Source organism: Corapipo altera, unplaced genomic scaffold (genome assembly GCF_003945725.1).
Source record: "Corapipo altera isolate COAL_440 unplaced genomic scaffold, ASM394572v1 2, whole genome shotgun sequence".
Classification (NCBI taxonomy): Eukaryota; Metazoa; Chordata; class Aves; order Passeriformes; family Pipridae; genus Corapipo; species Corapipo altera.
In genome coordinates this window covers 1,787,172-1,812,017 of record NW_020884890.1, presented here as the reverse complement: position 1 = coordinate 1,812,017, position 24,846 = coordinate 1,787,172, and the positions used below count along the sequence as shown (strand labels likewise).

At 36.2% G+C, this 24,846-nt stretch overlaps 1 protein-coding gene across 2 annotated transcripts in view; it reads right to left on the bottom strand.

Annotated features, from left to right (window-relative positions):
* Nucleotides 1–24,846, bottom strand: part of PRIM2 (DNA primase subunit 2) — a 100,620-nt gene that overhangs the window by 41,505 nt on the left and 34,269 nt on the right. For both annotated transcript variants that reach the window (XM_027645057.1, XM_027645056.1), the window contains exon 7: nt 3,913–3,980. In XM_027645057.1, coding sequence (XP_027500858.1) covers nt 3,913–3,980 — 68 coding nt within the window. The remainder of the gene's footprint in view (nt 1–3,912; nt 3,981–24,846) is intronic.

Genomic DNA, 24,846 nt, shown 5'->3' with positions numbered 1-24,846 from the left:
CACACTGCTTTCTCCACAGATTGCCATTATTTTCTCTACATTTCTAGTAGAAAAATCTCAAGAATCTTGCAAAAATAAAAATAAAAATCTAAGACTATTCTTTGTTCTATGAACAATGGTCCTCATTTTTTTCACATCATTAAATGTAGGCAAACAGCTTCCTACTGCTGATCTGAAAACACAACACAAACTAACCAGGTTTGTGATCATTCTCACTTATATTTTTTTGCTTTCAGTTTTAGCTCTTATTTTGGACTCATTCTTTCTTTTATTTGACATAGCTCTTGAGCTTACTTCCTGACCTTCTTACTCACCTAGAAATATTTATTTTCATGGTTTACTGGAATGCAAGCAGCAATGTCTTCACTTTTCACTTTAAAAAGTTTTGTTTTATCTCTATGTATAAATTCCTGTCTCTCCATTCAGCCTGACTCAATCACTCAAAATCTGCTTTTCTAAAATCCAATATCTTAGTTACCAGAAGTTTTCTAAAACACCTAGCAACTAAAGATCAATACATACATTTGCACAGCTGGTGACCAAGAAGAAACTTCCACTACATCAATGCTTCCAAGAATGGGATCTATGTCTTTCAAATAAACAGCTGTAGGATGGTTTTGATAAATATTGTATTATTCACGGATGTGTTAGTGTATTACAAGATTTAGTGAGGGTATGAAGGGCACTTTGTTGAGGATAATAAATAGCAACTGTACATCAAGGTGTGCATTCTTCTTTAGTTGCTTGTGAGATGAGCACAGGTGAGAAGGGGGGTGAATATGTCTGCATGAGTATTGCATTATCTACTAAAATGCAAAACCCTTGGTTTCTGTATCAACCTTATGAAATATCACTTAAAGACAGAATTAAGAGAATCATATAGTGGTGGTTGTAAAGGACTTTAGAAGACCATTTAGTCCCATATCCCACTTTAAATAGGATTACTTAGCCAACACTAGTCAGGTGAGCCGTGGTTTTTTCCAGCTGAATCCTAAAAATCTTCATGAACCAAGATTCTATATCATTGTATAATCTGCTGCACGATCATTCTAGTATAGACATTTTTCCGAGTGTTTGATCTAAACCTCCCAAGCTGTTGATTGTGACCACTGTCATTTGTTATATCCTCTGACCATTGAGAATTCCAACACCATCATGTTTGTCCTTCAAACAGTTATAAGCTGCTATTTGATCATCCCTAAGCCTCTCTTTAAGCAGACTAAATAAAGTCAACTCAGCTTCTTCCTGTAATTCATACATAGGTCCAGTCCTATAGTAGTTTGATGGGATCACAAACAACAGTTTTAGTCTATTCAAAATTATTCCTGTTGAAGATTTTAAACAGTACAATGTTACATCCCTATAATGTCATCACACACCTCATATAAACCAGGAGTTGCAGAACTGTTCTTCTCATGCATTTAGACAAAGTTTCCATCTCTATTAAATTGCTAAAGTTTTAGCAATTTAAATCTCTTTGTAGCCTACTGTGAGCATGGGAAATCCCTAAACGCAACCTTGCAGCAAATGTTTTAACATTTTAACTAAAAATGTTCTCTTTTTTTTTCTTTTTTTGATCTAGTATGAGTAGTATTAGAAACCATCAATGAAACAGAATTGGACAAAAAGAGTATCTAATCACAGATAAAATACATATTTAGTCTAGAACTATCCAATTACAAAACATATGTTACATCCATTAAAAAAAAAAAAAAAAAAGGAATGGTTTACAATATCTATGAGGACATAATCCACAGTAACCTTTTCTAAGGTGACATAATCACCTTTTCTGAGGACTAGCTAATTTGTAAGTCACAAGCAGATATGAATGGGTACCAAAAAAAGTACTGGGCTTTAACAACTAAACAATACTCTGTAACCTTCAACTGTACGCTCTTTTCATACATTTCTATCTAAGCTTTGGCTCCCCTGATAGAGTTCTATTGACATATGCCAAAAATAAAATACTGCTGTAAGAATTCACACAATGAAGGCAGAGAAAAGTCTACAACTAACTAATATTCTCTTTTCTTATGAGTAAGATGAAGCACAATGAATCACAGATTCACAGAAACAAACAACAAAGACAACCTATTTGGTCACCTGCCTGTTTACTGCCAGAGCCTGCTTTTCAAGTTGTAAGGTTTGATGTATTTTCTCCATTTTAAACGAACTTGCAAAAAGGCAACTTGGAAGCATTTGTATAATTTTTTTCAGTTGGTGACAAAAAATACTGGAATCAGTCCCTCCATTTTCACAAAATCAAAATGGAAGTAACTTACCAGTTGTGTAACATACGTACCAAGATAACATAAGAATGTACAAGTAGCATAAATGTGGGATACAGTATCTCTGTTAAAGTAACTTTTTTTGGCAACCTTTTCCTATATTTAAAAAAAAAAAAGCATAGACAGGACTGATTGCTGTGATACTGAAAGCTGGTTCCACTTACATAGACACACAGCATATATCAAAAGAAATTTCCAATTTCTCAGTAATTACTCCGAGAGAGCACAGTTTATAAAAAGCTAACTTAATTGCCCCTTATCTTCAAATGGAGAAAGGCATGCCATTGAGGTGTATTTTTTAAAATCCCAGTGAGATGTATGGTAACAATAGCATTGAAGGTTATTGGCATTCAGAAGTATCCCTAACCAGCTATGTAACAGTTACACTGCAATACTTGTTTTCATTCATTGCTCTTGAACAAAGTTCAATCATATGTAAATAAGCAGAGATACAAAAAAGCTACTTTTCTTATTCTGATTTCCACTAAAACCAACAAAACATAAACCTCTTCCTATAAATTAAAAATTATAAAACTTTTTTTTTTAAATCAAAATAAAATGTCAGGTTTTGGGTACAGATACCTAAAGCAGTAGAGCACCACAGGAAATAAGGAGCATGCTAACTAGACCTGCATCCTAATTCCTGTGCAGTGCTGCCATGATGGAGCTTCAACAATTCCATTTCTAATTCATCCAACATAATTTCAGTGATCTTAATGCAAAGCTGTACATGTTCAAAAACAGAGATTTCATTACTGACATCCAATATTTAAGTAAATTTCTATCCTTAGAGATATTAAAAATTCAACAGAAATAAATACCGGAGCAACCTGATCTAACCACTAAATCATCTCCAGAGGTTCACTCCAAGTTAAATTATTCTATGATTCTAAGCCATCTTCCTTTAATTGTATGGATCTTGTCCTCCCTGCATACTACCATAGTAAGAAAACTCTCCCATATATAGTGGTAAAAAGCAATCACATAAAGAGACCAGATGCTTAACCTGAAGAACATCAGAAAAGTTTTTTTTCTTACTCTTCTTTCCTTTCCTACAAATAAAGTAAGAGTGAGGCACTAAGAGTGAGGCAGACTATTTAGTTTAGTTGGAATATACTCTAATGGCTCACTTTCAGCAACCTCCTTAGGTCCATTAAAAGAACAAATTAGGACTCCATTCATCAATGACAGTGAAATCTTCCAAAATCAGCACAGAATACATGCAACAAGGAAGGCCCATGCTCTAAGCAGTGTAACTTGGAATCTGTTTTGTTCATAAAGAACCTTAACAACTTTGCACACACTATAAAAAATGTTATAAAAGCTACAAATAATTTTTTGTTACTTAGAAGCAACACTAGTTCTATAAATTATATTTCATGTCAGTCACATAAGAGCTGGACTCAATGATCCTTGTGGGTCCCTTCCAATTTAGAACGTTCTGTGATCTCTGATCCTGTAATTTATAAAGCTTTTCTTAAGTTGAAGGGTTAATTTTGGGTTTTTTCCAAAGCCAATCACACAGATGAGGTGTCTGAAAAAATCCCTCTACCTAAAGCATTCTACTAATACAATTATTTTAATCTGTATGAAGGAATATACTCATGCTTTCAGTTTTTGCTACCTGAGATGATTAAGCAGAGGTTGTAGTCTCTCATCAGACTGTATGGAAGGTAGCGATCGTGCTGTCAGCTGGAAGAAAACAGAAGTTCAATTAATAAAATATTACCTTAAAAAACCTGATAGTAAAACCCGGGAATTACGTAAGAAGCCACTCTTGCATTGTTACAACTTTACACAACATAGGGTAAGACAATATCTCCTATTAAAAATAACTAAGCATAGCCTTCCAGAGTCTGAAGTTAGCAGAAATATTTTTTTCCAAATATATTTGAACTAGAAGTCATATTTTGCCTAGACAGCCTTCAACGAATCACATAATGTAAATATATTCCATGAAGCCATATTATATACAATTTACATTTGTATAAAAGGAATTTACATACTATTTAGCACTATATGACTTTTATATAGACGTGCCTCCGTGTACACTGTTCTTTTTAAATGGGCATGACTTCTATTTTGTAATTTGACTGTTTTAAAATAAATACATACTTTATTTCTTATAACTCATTCACATGACTAGTTAAAGCATTCAATTTTCTCTGCAAAAATAAACCTAATAATATGCAGATCAAAAAATGCATGTCACACTATTGCAGAATACTAGTTAGTTGATGTATTAACTAAAATAATTGGAAAAATGTATGTATTAAATTTGCTTAGTATCTGTATATAGGTTTCTACCTTCACCTATAAAAGTTACAAAGATCAGCCCTTCAGATAATTCTGACTTACACCCAACATGAAATATTTAATACAACATGTATTTAATGATTCTATGGCTACCAAGTTAGGCTGTATTTTGAAAACTACCTCTGTACAAATTTAAAATTTCAATATATTTCACATTGTATAAATCACCATCAAGTTCTTGAGTATCTTACAGGTAACTCAAAAATAGCATGCACTGTTATATACACTAATTAAAAATATTATTGTAAACCAAAAATACAAAACCCACCATTAAAAAAAGTCACCATTTTTAGCATGAACAGTTTAGCTTCACCATGCTTCCTCCAACACACAAATAAGGCAAGCACTGAAGTAGGACTACCTAGTAGGCTGCAATTTATATTTATAATCCACAAATAAATATGCCCCAGAAAAAGCCACACAGTGTCTGGGTATAGAGGTTTAGCTGTAACTCTAAGAAACTCCAGACCAAGCTCCATTGTCTCATACCTACACTACGTGAAGATGGAGTTCAATATTTTCCTGAGAGACCACCCACTCATTCATCACATCCATTTCATAACCTGTGCTGCCAGACAGAAGCCAGACTGGGATCAAATCTTAAACTGGTGCCTCAAGCTTGCAATACCATCCAACAGCTAAATGAGAGGAGGTTCAAAAGAGTTGTCTGTCAAGTGAAAGCTGAAAGTTCTGAACACAGGGACAGTGGGGAAGGGGCCATTCCAGCTGTTCAGGTAGCTCTGCACTGCAGCAATCACTGCCTCACAACACAGCTCTTCTTAGTCCCAGGTAACCCAAGCGTACTCATCCAATTTGGCTGCGGCAGAAAAGGTAACCAGGCAGTCTCAGCAATCCATTCATCTTCCTTTTTTAAAAGGTAGCTATCTTGGCAATTAAAGCATGATCCACATTCCTTTATTTTATGGAGTTAGATTGAGATGCATATGGTATACTAAAAATTCAGTAAGCTCTGTATTTATTCAGAAGCTTCTTTTGATAAAAAACTTGTCTTTTTACCACTGAATTTTAAAGGCCAATATTCCAATATACTTATTATTCTATATTCATGTCCCTGGTAAAGCAAACCTCTAATTTTGCTTTAAACGCCATCTGAAAAACAGAAATTATGTTTGAAGAGAACTTGGAAGCCTTCTAAACACCATTCAAGTTATTCCACTTGTCTAAAATCAGAACAAAGACTGAATTACGGGAAATACCATCTGCTTCTTTTCCATTAATAACTTAAACGATACAAAAAACAATATTTGCATGCACACTCACATACATACGTATCCTTTCACATGAGACAAGCATACAGTATTTTTCTCTACAGAAATATCACATTTAATCAGAAAAAAATTTTCCTTGCTATAAACAATACATTTATGAAAAGATGTTTATGGAAGTCAAATTGGACAGTAATGTAAGTAGCAAAGAAAAGTAACATTCAAAATCTGAAAAAACATTGACATTAGTTATATATACAGTAAAACTACATTGCTACATAAATACCATCAATTAACAAAAACATTGGTTTAAAACTAATTTTGGAGTCTTGTAGGAATTGAGGCAGAACCAAGAACTCATCCTGGAGTTTTCTGATGTGAAAATAAGATCTAACACCTTTCAAATCTTAAAACAAACACTTTGTAAGGTTAGATCAAATGTTTATTTTCATTAAGATATGGGATCCTCATGACACTGTTCTAAAATAAGATAAAGTTATCCCAAAACTAAGGATAGCTTTCTTTAAACAAAGTTGAGGAAACCTCATCAAAATATTTGAACAATTTTAACTCAAAGAGCACATTTTGCTTTAACTTAGTTGGATTATAAAAATAAAACCTAACATTTTCATATATAAAGTCATTCCTCACAATTATACTTTTCCTAACTGATCCACAGTGTAAAGAAAATCAGCTTTAACAAAGGTGATGTTAGATTATTGCTAATGTTTTCAAGCAGCTAAGAATTGTATGTTTTCAACAACATTTCTCTAAAAGATGATCCCTATTACAGAATTCAAACTAAGATTCTGAAGATTTTTTCCAATAACTCTGGAATGAAATTTAGATAAATTCTGGAAAGCACAGCCTTGCTTTCATCTCTATAAGGTACTCAACATAGAGACCATTTTACCAGAAAAAAAAAAAAATAATGGAAAACCACGACATTTGATATTTTAGAGACCCGAAAGACATCAAAAATGTTGTCAAGTAAAGAGCATAGCTCCAAATTCTAATCATGTTGAAGCAGTTTAATTTAGAGAGAACATAAAACACTGCCAGCTTCAGATATTTCCAGTCCCAGGGCCTGGCTCATCAGAGTAGGAAGCAGAGTGACTCAGACAAGAATGTGTGGACACCTCAGAGCTGAGCTGAGATGGTGAAAGCTGGGGTGAGTGATGCAGATCAAGGCAAGTTCAGTACAATATCACACAGCATTTAAAATTAAGAAAGAAGAAAGAACACTTAACAACATAAGAAAAAGGAAGTATCCTAAGTCTAAATTTCAAAAGTCTAGCATCACCTGTGACCTTAGAACGTCATGTTCAGCAATAAGACTAAGGTGTAATTTTTCCAAAGCAGCCATTGCTCAAGGTCTGGCTGGGCATCAGTCTGCTGGTGATGAGCATCACTTATGGGTTTTTTCCTTCTTTCTTTTATCACTTAATGAACTGTTTTCACCTCAATCCATGAGTTTTCTTATTTTTGCCCTTCCTGAACTACTTCTCCGTGCCTCAGGAAAGGTTGGAAGGGTAGAGAGAGGATTTCCTGCCAGCCAGGGTCAATCCACCACTTACATATATATACTCATTTTACACTAATAAGAGGTTGATAAATTTCAGCTTAAGTACAGATTTCACAGTATTTTGAAAGCTTTGTTGTCTATCTTAGAGAAGTCAAAAAACTGCTACTGGTTTGTGCAAAAAGGATGTTTAAAAACCTTTAACAACAACAAAACACAAAACCAACAAAAATATCACCAAAAACCCCAAAACGACAACAAAAAAACACACCAAACAAACGCACAACAAAACTCAAACCCCCACAATTATACAGCAGGCTTAAATGTACCAATAACTTACATCTCTACAGGATTTTCCCTGAGAAATCTGTGAAACGAAATAAATAAAGTGGAAACTTTGATGCTAACATAGACGTGACAATAGCTTAATCAATGTTAATAACTGTGTAGAAAATGAATAAAATAAATAAACAAAGACATGGTTCTAAGGATGTAGACTTCACAGAAGCCTTCTCAATGTGACATTAGGCCACTGCATTTCTGTAAGGTCACACTAAAATTAACCTAATTTTAACTAGATGCTAACACTGTATCTTGCTGAAATTTCTAATACAATGGTAACATTTGAGAAAAAAAAAAAGTCAGAAACAAACTTAGCTTAGCTTAGAGCTGAGTTAAAGCAGGATCTGACGTGGTGACCAGTAAGACAGAGGAAGGGAAAACTTTCCCTTCTTCAAACCTGCTGCTAAAGGTCCTGATATGAACTATTCATCTCCATTAAAGACTAAATAATAAGCCTATTTTCAGGAATCTAAAGTCTATTTATCTAACAAACAAACTCTGGCAGAAAACAGGTGCTATTAACTGCATTGCTCCTCAAACCACTCAATTCTTAGATAATGATTAAAAAACATTATGCTGCACATCTGTTAGAAACGGAGTCTTCCTTCTCACACCTCTGACTACAGCCTATTTGATTTCATGAAGTGCATCACCCAGATGAGTATGAGCCTGCACAGCAGTGAAGTGCAAGAGGGAAATAAGGTAAAAGATAAATGAAAACAAATATATGAGTAAAATATGACATGATAATAGTATGTTCAAAGAAACTGTATACAATTAGAAATTATCTTTTGTGGACTGAAATAAAATCAGATTTTACTCTTCTATACCTATTCAAGTCTTTCTACAGAATTTTTTTAAAAAGAGACTCCATTTAGAGATAGCTATTTAACACTACAAGGCAGTACATTTTTTCCAACTAACTCATTAATACTAAACAGACTTTATTCAAAGATTTGTTTGGCAAGCATTTGAAGATGTTTTCCAGATGTAATCAATCTAGCAGAGTATCAGCTTTTACGTAACCTAAGCCTGACGTACACCTTTTTTATTGACAGCACCACAGCCATGGCATATCTGAGAGTCAGAATTACAGATCCCAGCTTTTCCCCTTCACCAGGAATAGCTGAAAAACAAGGGAAGACAGTAAGATGTTTTCTGTTCAAGTTTTTACTTTAATTCAGGATTTTTCTTCTTGTCCCCAGTTTATCTATCCTTCTGGAGTCTCTGTTTGATCAAAAGGAAAACAATCTCCAAGAGATACTACAAAAGCCTTCAGGAAGCTTTCCTCCTCTCATTCTCATTTTAAGATAGAGAATAGATTAAAAATAATGCTGTAGAAACATCTTAGTTCTACTCACTGAAGGACTATGTCATAATATTCACTATATTATTATAGACACACTACACATCAGAGTACTCTACATATTTATAATATTTAGGATCAACACAGAATCATAGAATGGTCTGGATTGGCAGGGACCTTAAAGATCATCTAGTTCATGTCCCTGTCATGGGCAGGGACATCTACTAGACCAGGTTGCTCAGAGCCCCATCCAACCTGGCCTTGAATATGAACCGTGCACATACACGATTACAGTAAATAACAGGCCTTTAGCTCTCAGTTCCACTTACACCAAGTCCAGCTGCAAGTGCTTCTCAATACACATAATCAAGGTCATACTTTTATATAAAAAGGGAAACTCTACTACACACTGACATCTTATTTCAAACAAATCGCTCAGGTAAAATCTCTTTCCCACTGCAATCTAACTGCCTGTAGTGACAAAAACTAGTTTTCATGTACATTTCATTCCAGAATACAGCCTAAATGGAGGAAATAATAGTACAAAAAGCTTCTTAGTGCATTTCTCTCTGATTAGAAGCATCGTTGATGAACAGGAACTCCAAAACTTTAAAACAACTTCATTTTCAACCAAATCTGAATTTTAGCTTGTTATTCTCTTAAACGCAGTTTTAAAGGACATGAATTCTCCAGTAAGGCAATTCAGTGCACCAGGCACCAAAATACTTGCCTTAAATTAAATTTCAGATATAATGTCTAGAAAGGTTTTATACTTCTGAGAAAGCTTTAATATTACTTTGGTTTACCTTTTTTTTTTTAAAGATATTTCAGAATGATAATGTTACATAGTCGTACGATTTTGCAGCCACCACTAAGAAGTAGAGAGATGCAGATACCACCATAACCTAAGACTTCAAGTTAATTACATATCAGAGAAACACCTTTAACATCCAACTAAGTTGCAGGCTGCCTCATACCAACACAAACTGATTGATTTCGAAACATCAGCTGCCCTGCTAATGTTGTAACAAAATGTCATAATGCAAATGCTACGCAGCTGGGGAACCTGAAATAAGAGAGCACTGTTTGCATGCCAGTATGCTGCTGTACCTAGACAGTTGACATTTTAGCAGTGATCAATTTTCCTTTGAAAAAAAGTTGGGGTTTAACCTTTCACAGCATCTTACAAATCTCAAGCACTGTACAAAATTAATAAATAATTTTTGCCAAGGCTTTTTCAGCTATTAAAAGTTATTTCAGCAGCACTTACACTGAAATATGGTCAATAAAAACTACACCAAACAATTAATACTACATCTATTCCATGTCAATTTTTAACACACAAACTATGTAAGAGCAGATAACATTTTTCAAACCTAACCAAACTATGCAAAAAATGTTTTTGACATTATCAAACTTTTCTTTGTAATGGGTCAATATGATTTAATACGTAAAGCATTTCGATTATTCCCATCTAGCACCAAATGCATAGAAGAAAGGAAATAAATAAGATAGATGGGGATTACTGGGTTTCTAGTACAAATGTAACAACTCTGACATTTTTAAAGGACAGTAAAACGTTTTCCTCATGAATCTCTAGTGGTTGATGTGTCAATATAAGGCTGAATTTGTTTTTGTGGGTTTGCTTGTTTTGTTAACTAAACAAAACTCCCCACCACTCTTCTCTCACACCCCCCTTCCCAGTAACACAAACCAGCCAAAAGAAAATCACACAGAACGCAAAATGGCCTTTTATGTTTGAGGAAAGCTAGCCAAAGGCAACAACTAACATACTTTAAATTTTAAAAAAAAATAGGAATTCAAGTTCTATTGTTAGCACTGTCATTTTCTTTTTAGACTCTAAATGGGAGGACATAATACTTATTATCAATGTTGTTTAAATGCTATATCTAACAATTTAAAAGCTATAAACAAGTACAAATAAATATAAATTATATTGTGAAATATATATTTTAAATTATAAATATTGCATATATAATGTCTTTTTTCATTTTGTCAGTTAATTCAAGCTGCCCAAGGACAAATTTTCCATGGTAGAAGAAACAAATTAATAGTTGTGAAAAATGTCCTTGCTAGCATGTCCTAGATATTTACCTAATACTTCAAGAATTTTGAAGAAACCCAACTCCACTAATTTCAGCTCAGTATTTGTCAAATGCATGCAGAATAATAATTAATGTTTTCCTGAGGCATTTTCCTCTGACAGTAATTGATTTCTTTTTTCCATTTGGAAATGTCTAGCTTTCATATTCACATTGAGGTATAAATAACATCTGGGTTGAAGAGTAATATTTAGTCTTAAAAGCAAAATTTTTCAGTAATTAAACCTTGTTTAATTGGTAAGCAAACTGTTCCTGGTTTTTGCATCATTATTACTTGTGGATATAATCATTTTGCTTGCGTATTAGGGTGAAAGTATGTAAATGAACTCATCTTTTGTACATTTTGCATTCTAACATAAAGCTAAAGTTGACAGTTATTAAGATGCTCATTAGATATTTTTCCCCCAAGATAGGTTATTAATTCCATCTTTCTTACAATAGTGTACAGTGTGTTTCAGGCCTTAATTATATGTAAATTGAAGTAGACACTTAGGAAGCAACCTTGTCAGCAAAATCCAAACCTTTTGTTAAATAATACTGCTTCCCATAATTGTGAAGGTTCTTCAGTGACATTATCAACTGTTTCACCACTGACTCAGCCTTTACAGATAGTTTTCTCAACTTTTAATTTAGTCCTCAGTCTTTTTTGTACCTACTTCCAGACACCTAGTAATTTTCAAACTAAGTAAATAGTGTACTGGAACACTTGCCTTCACAGTGAGCCTGGAAAATAATTTACTTTATTTCACTACCAACTTCTGATACACGCAAATAGTTCTTCATCACTTCAATACTGCTTACTGTTCTTTGGTTGCATGCAAATATTTGCTTCTTTTTCTCGCATTATTTATGAACAGAAGCTTCTCCCTGTTCCCAGGTTCACAGACTAAATAGTGATTCCAGTACTCCATGGTAGCCTGGAATATGTTCCTAAGTTCAGCTACACATTGATGCTTTAATTAACTTGCTTCCACACAGTGTTATTGGAGGGGGAGGAGGTCACTCAGTCAGCAGTGATCTCTCCAACATTTTGATGTTATAATTTTGAAGCTACACACACACACACACCTGCCCCTTTCCATTTGTTTGTGACAAGGAAATTAAGAAAGCTAGCATCTCTGCATAATTCGGTAGAAGTTAGTGGCCAATACCACACAAGAAACAATTGTCTAGAAAGCATGAAGCATTCTTATTGCTTCATTATGTACCCTCAAACTCAATGTCAGAAACCATGGTAGGTGTTTCTCATCACAAACTTCATCAGTCCAGCACTAACACTGTGTTCCAAAACTGCTTTAAGAACAACCACACTAGCAAAACTTCTCCTATGCTGAAGACAATATAGTCAAAAACAGAAGAAGCAACTCTCTATATACCCATCCAACCCACTTGGATAAAATCTCATTTTCCATAGTCATCATTACTACTACAAGGTTTCATCAATATAGACCAAAAACCTTTAGTTAAAAATCTGTTATGTATTTTATCTTTACAAACCTTACTTCAAAAGCCCTATACACTACAGAAAATAAATACATCTGCTACTGTATAAAAATCAGTTGCTATAAATCAGTTTTATTATAGAACTTCAGAAGAGATATTTAGATTTTTTAACAGGATTTTACTACTGGGAATCAATTAATCCATCCAGTTCTGGGTTACCCAGTACAAGACAGGTGGACATACCAGAGAGAGACCAGCATAGGGTTATAAAGATGATGAAGGGACTGGAGCATCTCTCATATGGGAGAGTTGGGACTGTTCAGCCTGGAGAAGAAAAGGTTCCGGAGGAGTCTATCAATGCATATAAATACCTGAAGGGAGGGTGCAAAGAGGACAGAGTCTAGCTCTTTCACAGGTGACCAGTGACAGGATGAGAGGAAATGTGGGTAATAAAGTGAAACACAGGAGGTCCCATCTGAAAAGAAACACTTTTTCCCTGTAAGGGTGCTGGAGCACTGGCACCGGTTGCCCAGGGAGGTTGTAGAGTCTCCATCCTTGGAAATATTCAAAACCTGCCTGGACAGTCCTGGTCAAACAGCTCTAGATGATCTAAGGAGTTAGACCAGATGATCTTCAGAAGTGCATTCTCACCTCAGGCATATTGTGCATCACAGTTGTTTAAAACCAAATACACAGTATATCATACAGACCTCGAGTACTAAATATTTCTGAACTACTAGCCTTCCTGTTTTCCATACAAAAGCTTCCATTCTCTAAGTAGCCTCAAAGGTCCACACTGTCATCTGCAACGTGGGGAATTTTCAAAATTACTTGTGATTAGCAATTATACATGAATTCTAACAAGATTGTTAAATCCTTTTTCAGGAGGATGAAATGAAGGGATATTTTGGAAACAAGATCATTTTACTCTCAGATTGCTTTCAGAGAAAAATTAACCAAAATCTTAAAAACATTTGTTAGGGACCAGAATTATTTACCAAAGTAGACACTAATTGAGGCTGTATTCCTACTGAGTCCTTAAACACTAAGGTAAAGATGTTAATGTCTAAGGAAAAAGGATACTACTGCAAAGCATTTTCTTTGTTTAATGAGCTTCTCAAATCTTCATATATTTATTTTTCCCCCTTGAGAAATTTACTCTACAATTTCAAATAAATGTAAGTAATCTACATGAATTTCATACCAAACAATATAGAAAAGATTTTATTACAACAGCCTGCATTATGCCAATCTCTTACTTTCAAAACTCAGAAGGCATCATTTGAACTTCAAGTGTTTTATTCTCTCAACATGTGGTACTGCTTGAAAATAATTGTTTTGTTGCTAAAACTTAGAAAATATCCATCTTTTATATGTAAAAAGGTATTTGGAATACTTTTGCTCAGTCATGCACATTTTACAATATTCATTAAGTTTTTTTTAAGAAGTAAAAACAAATCTTGCCAGCCTTTGAAAGAATTTTAGGCCCTAGTTTCCCATATGTTCAAGTATCAGTGATTACACTCTTATCTTTAGTGAGTAGGGCTAAAAACATGACAGGCACTCAAATTTCATACTGCTACAACACAGCATTAATCTGAGCCTACTTATCATCATTTTCAAATACTTTACTTAATCTCAACTCTCAGTTGCCAGCAACAGCAATGACATTTCCCAAACATGAGTAAGAGTTTAAGTTTAAATATTTTCTTTCCAAAACAGAAAAGGACATTTGCATTAAGGAAAACTAGTAGCAACTCCAACAACATGCAATGTTTTAATTCCCTTTTTTTTAAATGTTGATTATGTACATTTACAAGTATTACAAGTATTTTACTTCTGAATAAATACACTCGGATGTAAGAACACTTCCCTCAGGACTCAATTTCATAAAGTAGAAAACCAAGCCTTCAAAAAGGCTACTTATTTATAAAACATAATAGTACTGCTTTAGAACTTAACTATGGCAGCAGGACCTCCATTTGACCCCTATTGAGGCCTGTGGCTCAGTGCCTTTAAGTAACAGCAGAAGTGCACACAGCAAGCTGCTAAAGCGAAGCCAAAGCTGGTGGCTCAAGGTGCAGGGATGTTCTCCTTCCCAGCCCACCACAGTCAGGCTGCTGCTACCCCTGACCCCAGCCCTAGCAACAGCAAGGCTGACCATGAACCCCTCATCAAACACTGTGCAGACACTGCTGGCCACCTCAAGAGCTCCACAAACACAGAAACAGACACCACACACTCAGAAACAGCACATGCCCACACAAACTATACAGATGGTCTGCTCTGTTCACATGTGTTGGCTAATCTCATCCCCATAAGCTTCTCGTAGCCAGCTGGCTGCCTTTCAAAACCCTGACTCTCCCTCTGGAAACCAGCTTGGATGTCAGCCCCTCCAGCCACCGACTCCCAAACCTTCTGCTCTCTCCAATATCTTGCCCCCACACTTATGGGCTCTGGCTCTCAGACTTCTGAAACTACCCACCAGCTACTCTGGATTGAAGTTCACTAGCACCACACACATAGAGAACAGAAAAACATGCCTCAAAGCAGGAGAATAATTAGGAATAGTGTTTAATAAGACAGATTTTCTTATCAAGCTGTTACTTCAGTGATAAGGCACTGGACACAAACCTAATAATTATCAGTAGATTTCTTTTGTTCCCTTTTCCTGCTTTGGCTCTTCTGCTAGATGATCCACAATCACTTATACACAATCCTACAAGTACCCTCAAATATCCCATAATAAGTCTGCTCTTTTCCATGATACATGATCATCTTATTTCCCTCAAGGCTTTGAGCTGCTCTCTCACTGGTCCATCTACCAATAGTCTGAGGTTAGAGTGATCTTGCTACCTACCCTCATCTTGAAGTGTTAGAATTAATAACTTTTGCCCATCTTAGGCAAACTCACCACATTTGACAAAGAATTTGAAAGACAGTAAGTACTAACAAGTTTCACAGGAAAATATTAGGTAAGAGACACTATTATCTCTCAGAAAACAAAACAATACAAGGAAAACAACAAATTGTATAGAACAGCAGAGACTCTACAAGGAAAATGCCTTATCTGCTAATTACAAGAGTATTTTCAAAGTTTTCAGTTTGTCATACCAACATAATCACAGGAAACCAGCCCCCTGCTCAGCTAACTATGTAACTGAAAAGATTAGCAGACAAATAAAGAACTATTAACTAGTAACTTAGGTTCATCTACTCCTTTTCAAGGACAGATTTAAAGAATGGGACACTAGCACAATATCAGAGAGCAGTATTAGAACCACATCTCTTATAAGCCTGTATTTTTTTCCAACTATTGGTCATCTGTAAGAAAGTCTGAAAGCTGCTCCTATTAGGTAACATATCTGACTTTACTGTGAGATGACTAATGAAATAATTAGACCCTGAACATGCATATGACTGCAGCACAAGGGTTGAAAAAGACTAGAGAGTAAAGCAAACAAAGGTGTACAGGATTGAAAGATGTAAGTTGTTTGAAGTCAGATGAACATGTAAAAGAATAAGCAACTGAAATAAATGCTAATCAGGTATTACCACTGCATTTCAGAAGATAAGCTACTTTACAGTAATGTCCTCAAACAAAGGAGGCACTAAAAAAGAGATTTTATGAAGAATGTACTCTACAAGCATTACTCTCTGAACAGATCTGGTATCTATTTTCTAAAACAAGACCAACATATTGTTAGGCAAAACATCTGAGTAAATATCCTTTGTATTCCTGTATTTTTCTAACATTCTTCAAGCCCTTGATCCTTTGGGAGCCATGATAATAGATGATGGTATTGGCCAAGTGTCTGACGGCAACAGACAGCAGAAGTTTGGTTCCTCCTGAGTTACAGCAGTTCAGCACCCTTGGGGCAGAAGAATAGAGGATGTAATTACTACTGGCAGAGGATCAGAGGCTGTAATCACTAGTTCAAGTATTTATATTAGCCAAGGAACTCTTGCTGCTAGCATCAAATCTGTTTCACCATGGCTGCTGAGTAATTATAAAGCCCTAAAGGATCTAAGTTGCTCACAACTACTTGCAGCATGCTGTCATGACAGAAAATAACCTGTGTAGAAGAAGAGTGCATAAAGTACATGAAAAAGCTACTTCCTACATAGTTCAGCAAAGCCATTGTTAAATATAGTATATTCGATATAGTACCAAAAATAAAGTCTATATAGAATTAAAAGTTAGAAGTGACTAGATCTAAATATGTGTCAGTCCTGTTCTGGGTAGTTTACCAACACAGAAACAGCAAATAATAATAAAAAATCACATGTCAGTGAGAGTTAACTTACTAATTCTTTTGCAGATTGGTTTGGCATAACACTTGGACACAAAATGGTTCCAGTGACCTGACGAAATTGTGACCAGATGAATTGAATTATATTTTTTTTATATATCCATTAAACACTTTATTTCCTGAAACACAATATTGAAAAGTCCTACAAAGCACACCTCCTACATTCAACATATCCTATCATCCCTATGACCATAAAAACATAGTTCTTTAATTTCGCCTTTTACAACATTTTCTCTAATAGTCAGTAAAAATCATGTGAAACACCACTATCCATTTTGCATAAGAAAACTATTTTCTTTCCATACCAACTTGTCACATTACCAAGACTAAGCCTGTACAGAATATTCAAGCAGGAGTAAAATTATCTGGGACAAGAACAATAAGGTTACTGAGGTTGGGAAAATCAAATTGTTTTCATATATGTACAAGAGATAAAGGAAGAGATTAGGAAAAAACAGAAAACAGCTCTCACAAAATGCCAGAGCAATCACAGTCCATATACAACATTGTTTTACAAAGCAAAGTTATATAAGAAACTATTTGTCTAAAATATTATCTCTGGTCTTTAAGGTCAACTCACCGAGCCAAAAAAGAAGAACACAAGCAATACAGCATCTTTATTTTTCTTTACTTCAAACTTTCTGTTCCTAATGCCTTTAATAAATGGGAGAAACACTTATATTGTCCAAGCCTGCTCAGAATTATCACTCAGAAAATACACCTTTGATTACATTTGTCCAGCTCTAACTCTTTATATACAATGGTAAAGAAAGGAAAGCAAGGATAATTTTTACAGAGGTAAGCTTGCACCAAAGATTGTATCTGCCTTGCTCTAATTCTTTAGGTATACGCAAGACAAAAGCAAGAAGCATGGACAAACTTGGAACAGCTTTACATTCTTACAACACATTTGGGCCAGAAAGCCAATGATAGCACCTCAGGTACCAACAGCAAGTGGGCTTTCGATATGGAGAAGGTCAAAAAGATGGAGAAAGTCAGATCATCAGTGATTATGCCAAGTGCGTGCTGGTTTTGGCTGGGTTAATTTTCTTCACAATGGCTAGTATTTGGGCTAAATTTCGCATTTCTCTGGAACAGACAGTTGGTTGATAATCTAGAGATGTTTTTGGTACTGCTGAGAAGGGCTTACACAGAGCCAAGGCCTCTTCTGCTTTTCATACTGCCAAGCTGGCAAGGAAGACGCACGTGCATGCTGACCCAAACTGACCAAAGGGATATTCTGTATCATATGACATTGTATATAAAGTATATAAAGTGGGGGGAAGAAAGAGGAAAGGGCTAATGTTTGGAGTAATGAAGTTTGTCTTCCCAAGTAACTGTTACACGTGATAGGGCCCTGCTCTCTTGGAGATGGTTGAACACCTGCCCGAACATGAGAAGCGGTAAATTAAGTCCTTTTCTTTGCTTTGCTTGTGGCTTCTGCATTACCTATTAAGCTGTCAACCCACAAGTTTTCTAACTTTTACACTTCCTATTCCCTTCCTGATCCCAGTGGTTGACTAAGGAGCAGCTGCGTGGGGCTTGGCTGCTGGCTGGGGTTAAACCACATCATGTCTAAATTAGTAAGCAATAAATAAGTAAAACGTAATAGCCCTAAATAGGAGCAGGTGACACATCCATGAACGTTCAACACTGCAAAAGGCTGAGCCCAAGAGGGAATCACTATGCATGGAAGCCATGCCACCAGGCAAGCCCTGAACCCTGTTCAGAGTCCATGGTACCAGTCACAGCTTGACAAGAGAAGATGACTTGTTTGATGTGACCTTTTGTTCACAGTATGTGCAAGTTGGTCATAGAACCATTTGGTGGGTGGACCTTGGCTAAGGGCCAGAATCCCACCCAACTGTTCACATACCCCCCCTCCTCAACAGGAAGGTGGGAGAAAATAGATCAAAAAGCTCATGAGTCACTTACAAATTACCATTATGGGCAAAAGAGACAACCTGGGGAATAGTAAGTTAATGCATTGAGAATTAAAATAGAGCTGGATGGTGAGAAACAGACAAAAATCAAAATGCCACTGTGCCGTGACCCTCCTTTTCTTCCCAGGCTCAACTTCACTCCCGTATTACCAATTTCTTCACCCAGCCCTACTAAGTGGTGCAAGGTGGGTAGAAAATGAAGAGAGTTAGTCAAAACCAGTGTGTGGTGTTTTATTTAAGAGACTGAAATGGTTTAACTATGTGCTCAAAAAGACATACTAATGGTAAGCTGTCATGCAGGTTTCTTTATTGTACTTCTGTTATTATTTTACCAATTAATTTATCTTTTACTACATTCTTCAACGAAATAATCTATATAAAAACACGAAGTACAAAAACCTTACTACCAGTGAAGTAGTATAAAGATGGACAGCTCTCTTGTACCATCTAGTAAGAGGCAGTTTTCTGCCATGTAAGACCTAATACCTTTCATTTTTACAAAGAGGCACTTCAGCTCTGTCTCTGACCTCCACTGCCACTTAAGTTGTTCTTCACTGAGTGTCATATCTGTAAAGAATGAAGAAAGCAATGTGTACATGGACTGTATACCTGACTGAACACAGGTTACTAGTAATTTAGTTTGCCTGAGACCATTTGAAACTTAGATAAAGATAAGGATAACAACCTTCATCAAACCAGTCCCCCTTTACTTATAGCACAAAGTGATACTGTTTGAGCATTTGCCTTGCTCTTGAGCTGGCAATTGCTAAAGCACTTTTCAACAGTCAAGTAACCACCTGACAGATTGAGAATTTCCAAGAATAATGTCACTACAGTAATACAACTGGATAGTATGCCATGCCAAGCTTGCACCAAACAAGGGTCAAAGAGGTCAGAGAGGTCAAAAGCAACATGCAAGGAAAGTCATAGAATTCCATCAGGGCTTCTGGGTAGAAACACACAGGTGATAGAACACAAGTTTTGCAACCTAAACAGTAAAGTCTAGAGACAATAAAATTTAAAATAAAAACCAAAATATTCTTCATAAAACATCATTGTTTAACTCAAATTTTACATTTCAAAACCTAGTAAGTGATCAGGTAAAACATCTCAGGGTCTTTTTGAATGCAGCAAAAACGTTTATAATAGCATGCTTCATTTTTGCATATCACCAAATACTCGGAAGCAAGAATCTGCCAATTGCCACATCTGTTTTCATTATAAATGTAATGATTTTTTTAGATTCCTAATGGTTAACCAGGTACACTTAAGAAACACACCACCAAAACCAACCAACCAACCAAACAAAAACCCTCCGCTCAAAACAAAAAGCAGAACTTTACATCACAGCCTATTATACAGAAAACAAACAGGAACCTCTGTCAAAATCCCATAAACTTTAAGTTTAATGAGACTTTTCAATGACTTAGTTGATGTAATGAAGACTGGGCAAATCCTCACCTTTTTGAGAAAAGCACTCAGGATCAACAGGTAACTTGAAAAGGTACAATAAGCAAACAGAAATGTAAACCAGTCTCACCATTCACCTTGTTCCTTACTGAGGCAAATCTTTTTTTAGGTGTGACACATTAGAATTTCACTATTCAAACACTAAATGAACATGCCTCCTCCAAAATTACTATCTACCACAGCAGTGATACATATCCCCAACTTTAATTAATAGTATAGTAAATGCAGTGACCACACTGACAGGTCTGTTTCCTTTTCCTAAATTTACATATTCTTTTGATTCAAGATTGAGATATTTAAAATATATAAAACACATTAAAAATATACATAACTCTTTAAAATTTAAAATACATATAACTCTTTTAGGTAGTGATTACAAGCATTTAAATGCACTGATAAATCAACAAATAGTGATTATTTTGTAAGAAAAGAGTAATTTATTAGGACTAGCTTGCAAAACAGAATACCTTCATTTTAACCCATAAAATGCAGTTCTAGGGTTGGTTTAGAATCACTTTGTACATCACAGACCTTTCACTTCATCTTGCAGAAAATAAAATTTAACTTCCTAATACTAACATAAGTATGCGTGACACTGTCCCTCCTCATTAAAGACAAAGTTTCTTGGCTCTGTGGTCAGCAAGGGGCATGAAAAAATCTTTTCAGGTGCTCAAAGTACCTTTACATATCTGGTTTTTTTTAAATAGACGTCTCTTTCTAAGCAGATGTCACCTGTGAGACCTTCTAGTCTAAAGCAGCTAAGTGGGTCATAAGAGTTCATTAAACTATGCTTTCAATTCGATGCAGTACAGAAGTGTATGCAGCACACTGCTATTCTGACTGAAACTTCACAGACAAGGCTTATAAATGCAAGTACTAACTGGAAAATACAGGAAAGAACTTCTATCACAAAGGTATCACTAACAGGGCTGGGATTTATAAGGTCGGCTCTCCACTTCTGAGGAACTACTACACCTCATTACTTTTATTACTTTGAGAAAGACTGTTGCAAACTGCAGGAGGAAACTTTGTTACAGGAGGAAAAGAGCAAAACCGAGCTATATAGGAGCACTGCTTACAGACAAATTATGTCAGAAAATGTGTCGAGTATTTTTCAAGGCTATTTTATTGCTTTCTCTCTTGCCACAAGAGCAGACAACTGTAGAAGCAGCTAAACACATTCCAAACTGATTTATTCTGTTACTCAAGCCTCTGCTTCTTCATTGGTTTACCAGCTAGAACATCGGCAGTAACAGGGTTTCAGCCTGTTCCTGATGTGTGAGACAACCTGAATTTATATTACCATTTAAATCAGGTAGACTCAAGCTGAAGTTGAAGCAAATCTGAACTATGCTTGCAATATATTCAAGTTCACATGCAGAAAAGTCATAATATGTAGAATCATGTTCAGAATGTACTTGCCTCCACGCATTCTAGACAAGCGCAGCCTTCACTAGAGACACCACCACAAATCCTAAGAATGAAAGTTACTACTTTCCCCTACTTTTCAGAGTTAGCAGTCACAGCATGGCATAACGCAGATATGGAGCTGAAGGTAATAGAGCCACACATCACTAATTCTGTTATCTCTGTAGTGAGCCGCACAGTTACCACTTAAGCATAACTTTTTTTTTTAAGGCCGTGGTTCTACCAAAAATAAGCAGCGTGGTTCATTCATCTGTTTACTTTCATTGGAGACTGTAATAGAGTCGCGTTTTCGTTTTTTTTAAGCTTGTTGCAGAATTGGATTTGTTGTCAGGCAGGGAACACACAACTCAATGTAAGATATGACAGAATGAACAGAATTCAAACAGAACACAAGTCTGGGGGAAATAAGATCGTAAGATGTTACGTCCTTGAAAAGTTTTAGACGTATCCTTGTGATTTTAGCTTAAACCTGAAATATGTCTTTCCTACAAGGAACCTGGCATGAAATTTTATAGCAGTGCTGACAAGAACAAAAATCTGGGACTGGAAACAGAACCACTGTGACTCCAGAGCATCAAGAACAGGCTGTGCTCTTCATACAATATTGAATGCAGGACAACACTCTAAATATCCAAATGTATCTACAAAGATCCAGTATGTAACATTTTCAGGAAAAATATCAAACACAATGGAGAGATCATAAACTAGAATGCTACTCAGAATAAGGTTAGGTGTGATGAATATAACCACATCAAGGCCAAGAACAAAGCTCTAAATACAGGTTGACTCTTACAGTCAGCTGTCCACTGATGATGATATATCTGCAGTATTTCGTGCTACAGAAGACCTGAGGGAAACTGAAAGGACGCTGAAGGAAAATGCCCAAGTAATAGTCTTAGAAAGGTGAAAAGACAGGAAAACAGAAGTAGAGTTTTCAAAACAAAAGAGTGACTAGTTAATTAGTAACAGTTTTCCGGCTTATGGACAAGTCCAAATAACATTATCTTCCAGGATCAGCAGTAGTTGGTAAAAAAATGTTCTGAGAGAAGAATCACTCATCTTCTAAAGATGATACAAAGCTTTTAACACATAATATTAAAAAAAGAAACAAGTGCCCATTTAATAAGAATACAATGACATCAGGAAAAAAAATAAGAGAGAAAATAAGAACAAGAATTGACCACAGAAATCAATGCTAAGCAGTCTCGACAATAATTAATGAGAAAAACATAATTGTTCATTTATGGTCAAATACTTGGTCTAGTTGATGCTAAACCTTATGAAGTCTAATGACTGCAAGTTTAACCTATATAGTCATAACATCACGGACAAAACATAATATTACCTCAAACACTGAAAACTTTCCATGCGCCAGATGAAAATAAGAATGAGCTACACATCAAAAACACATAGAAGCCTAGTAACTGTGAATGGCATGCAAGCAGATTCATGACCATACTGTTAAGACACCATCGAAATTTTTAAATGTTGATTATTTCTCAACTTTTGCTTATTAGTTCATATTGACAGATACAGGTACATTAATTACAGAAGTGAAAATTAATGATATTTAGTGAAACACTTATTTGCTTTTGGTGCATTACCAAGGGAATAAAATCAACTCCGTACAATCCTTAACATCCGCTGGTCAGATTATGTGACCAATACATCTGTACTAGAGCAAGCTGCTGTCACAAGTATTGAGGCCATGTTACTGAGAACGCAGCTGCGATGGGCAGGGCACGTCTCAAGGATGAAGGACCACCACCTCCCTAAGACCCTGCTCTATGGTGAACTTGCCACTGGCTGCCACATGAGAGGAGCCCCGAAGAAAAGATACAAGGACTCCCTGAAACAACATCTCAGCCTTGGCCATACTGATCACCATAACTGGTCTACTCTGGCCTCAAATCGGGAGGCCTGGAGACACGCCATCTATAACGCAGCTGTCTCCTTTGAGAACACACGCAGGATCACTCTCGAGGAAAAAAGGCAACGCAGAAAGAACCGTGCCTTGCAGAATACACCATCTAAGGAGTCTTTCTGCTGTGCCTTTTGCAATCGGATATGTCTGTCACTATTGGCCTCATAAGCCACCAGCGTGCCCGTAGCAAATGTGGATAGTGCCTTCCCAAATCTTCGTTCGCGAAGCCTAGTCATGAAAATCAACATCATTTATATACATTCTAAATTAGTCCAAACACAACACATGTTTGTTCAGAATCAAGAGCTCAACCCCGTGTCCCGTCTCCTCCCGCAGACGCCCATGGCTACCCATAGCCCAGGGCTGCTCCCGCGTTCGGCGCTCCTGCGGCGCCCTCCGCTGGCCGCGGCCGGGAGGTGCAGCGATAACCTCGGCCCAGGAATTCAGCGCCCGGAGGCGCACACGGCCCGCACGCACCTCGAACCGCAAGGAAAAAGCGGTTCATGCAGCTTGAGCATAAACCAGACTAGATGCCACGGCAAGCCAGAACTTTCTCCCAAACCTCACCGCGTGACCAGTGTGCTAACCAGAACTAACACGGCCTCTGTAGCTAATAGAGAGAGTCAGCTTACAAAACATGGAACTGATAAAGCTGCTCCGAAATCCACTCAGGAGGCAAAATGTCCAACTGGACCGTGTGACATAAGATGTAGAGCTGCAGCAACCTGGAGACAAATCTCTTACATAGCATTTGATTTTTGGTATTTTGTCCGAGTTTGCTTCTCTGACAGTGAAAGTTTACTTGAATTCAAGCCCAACACAGAAAAGAATGCTTTCACAGACCTCACCTTAAAGAACTGAATAAAGACTTCAGAGGGGGAAAAAAATTAAAGTCTAACTTGAAAATTGACAGAATTACCCAAAAGTATTTTGAAGTTTCCACACTTTGCCTTTTTAATCATGTAAATATAGAAAACTTTTCAGTCCCACTATGCAGTTAATGAAGTATAATTGCTGTACCATTTCAAAGTAGTACTAAAAGTGCATAATTAATTAGGTTTTGCCAAGTGACAGGACACAGTAAACAAAAAACAAAAAAAAGGAATGTTACATATTGACTTTTCAAATTTCAGAAAGTAAACAGAAATAAATCAGATCTTAAGTACTCTAGCTTCTAAGAGTACTGCTATAAATTAAAGACA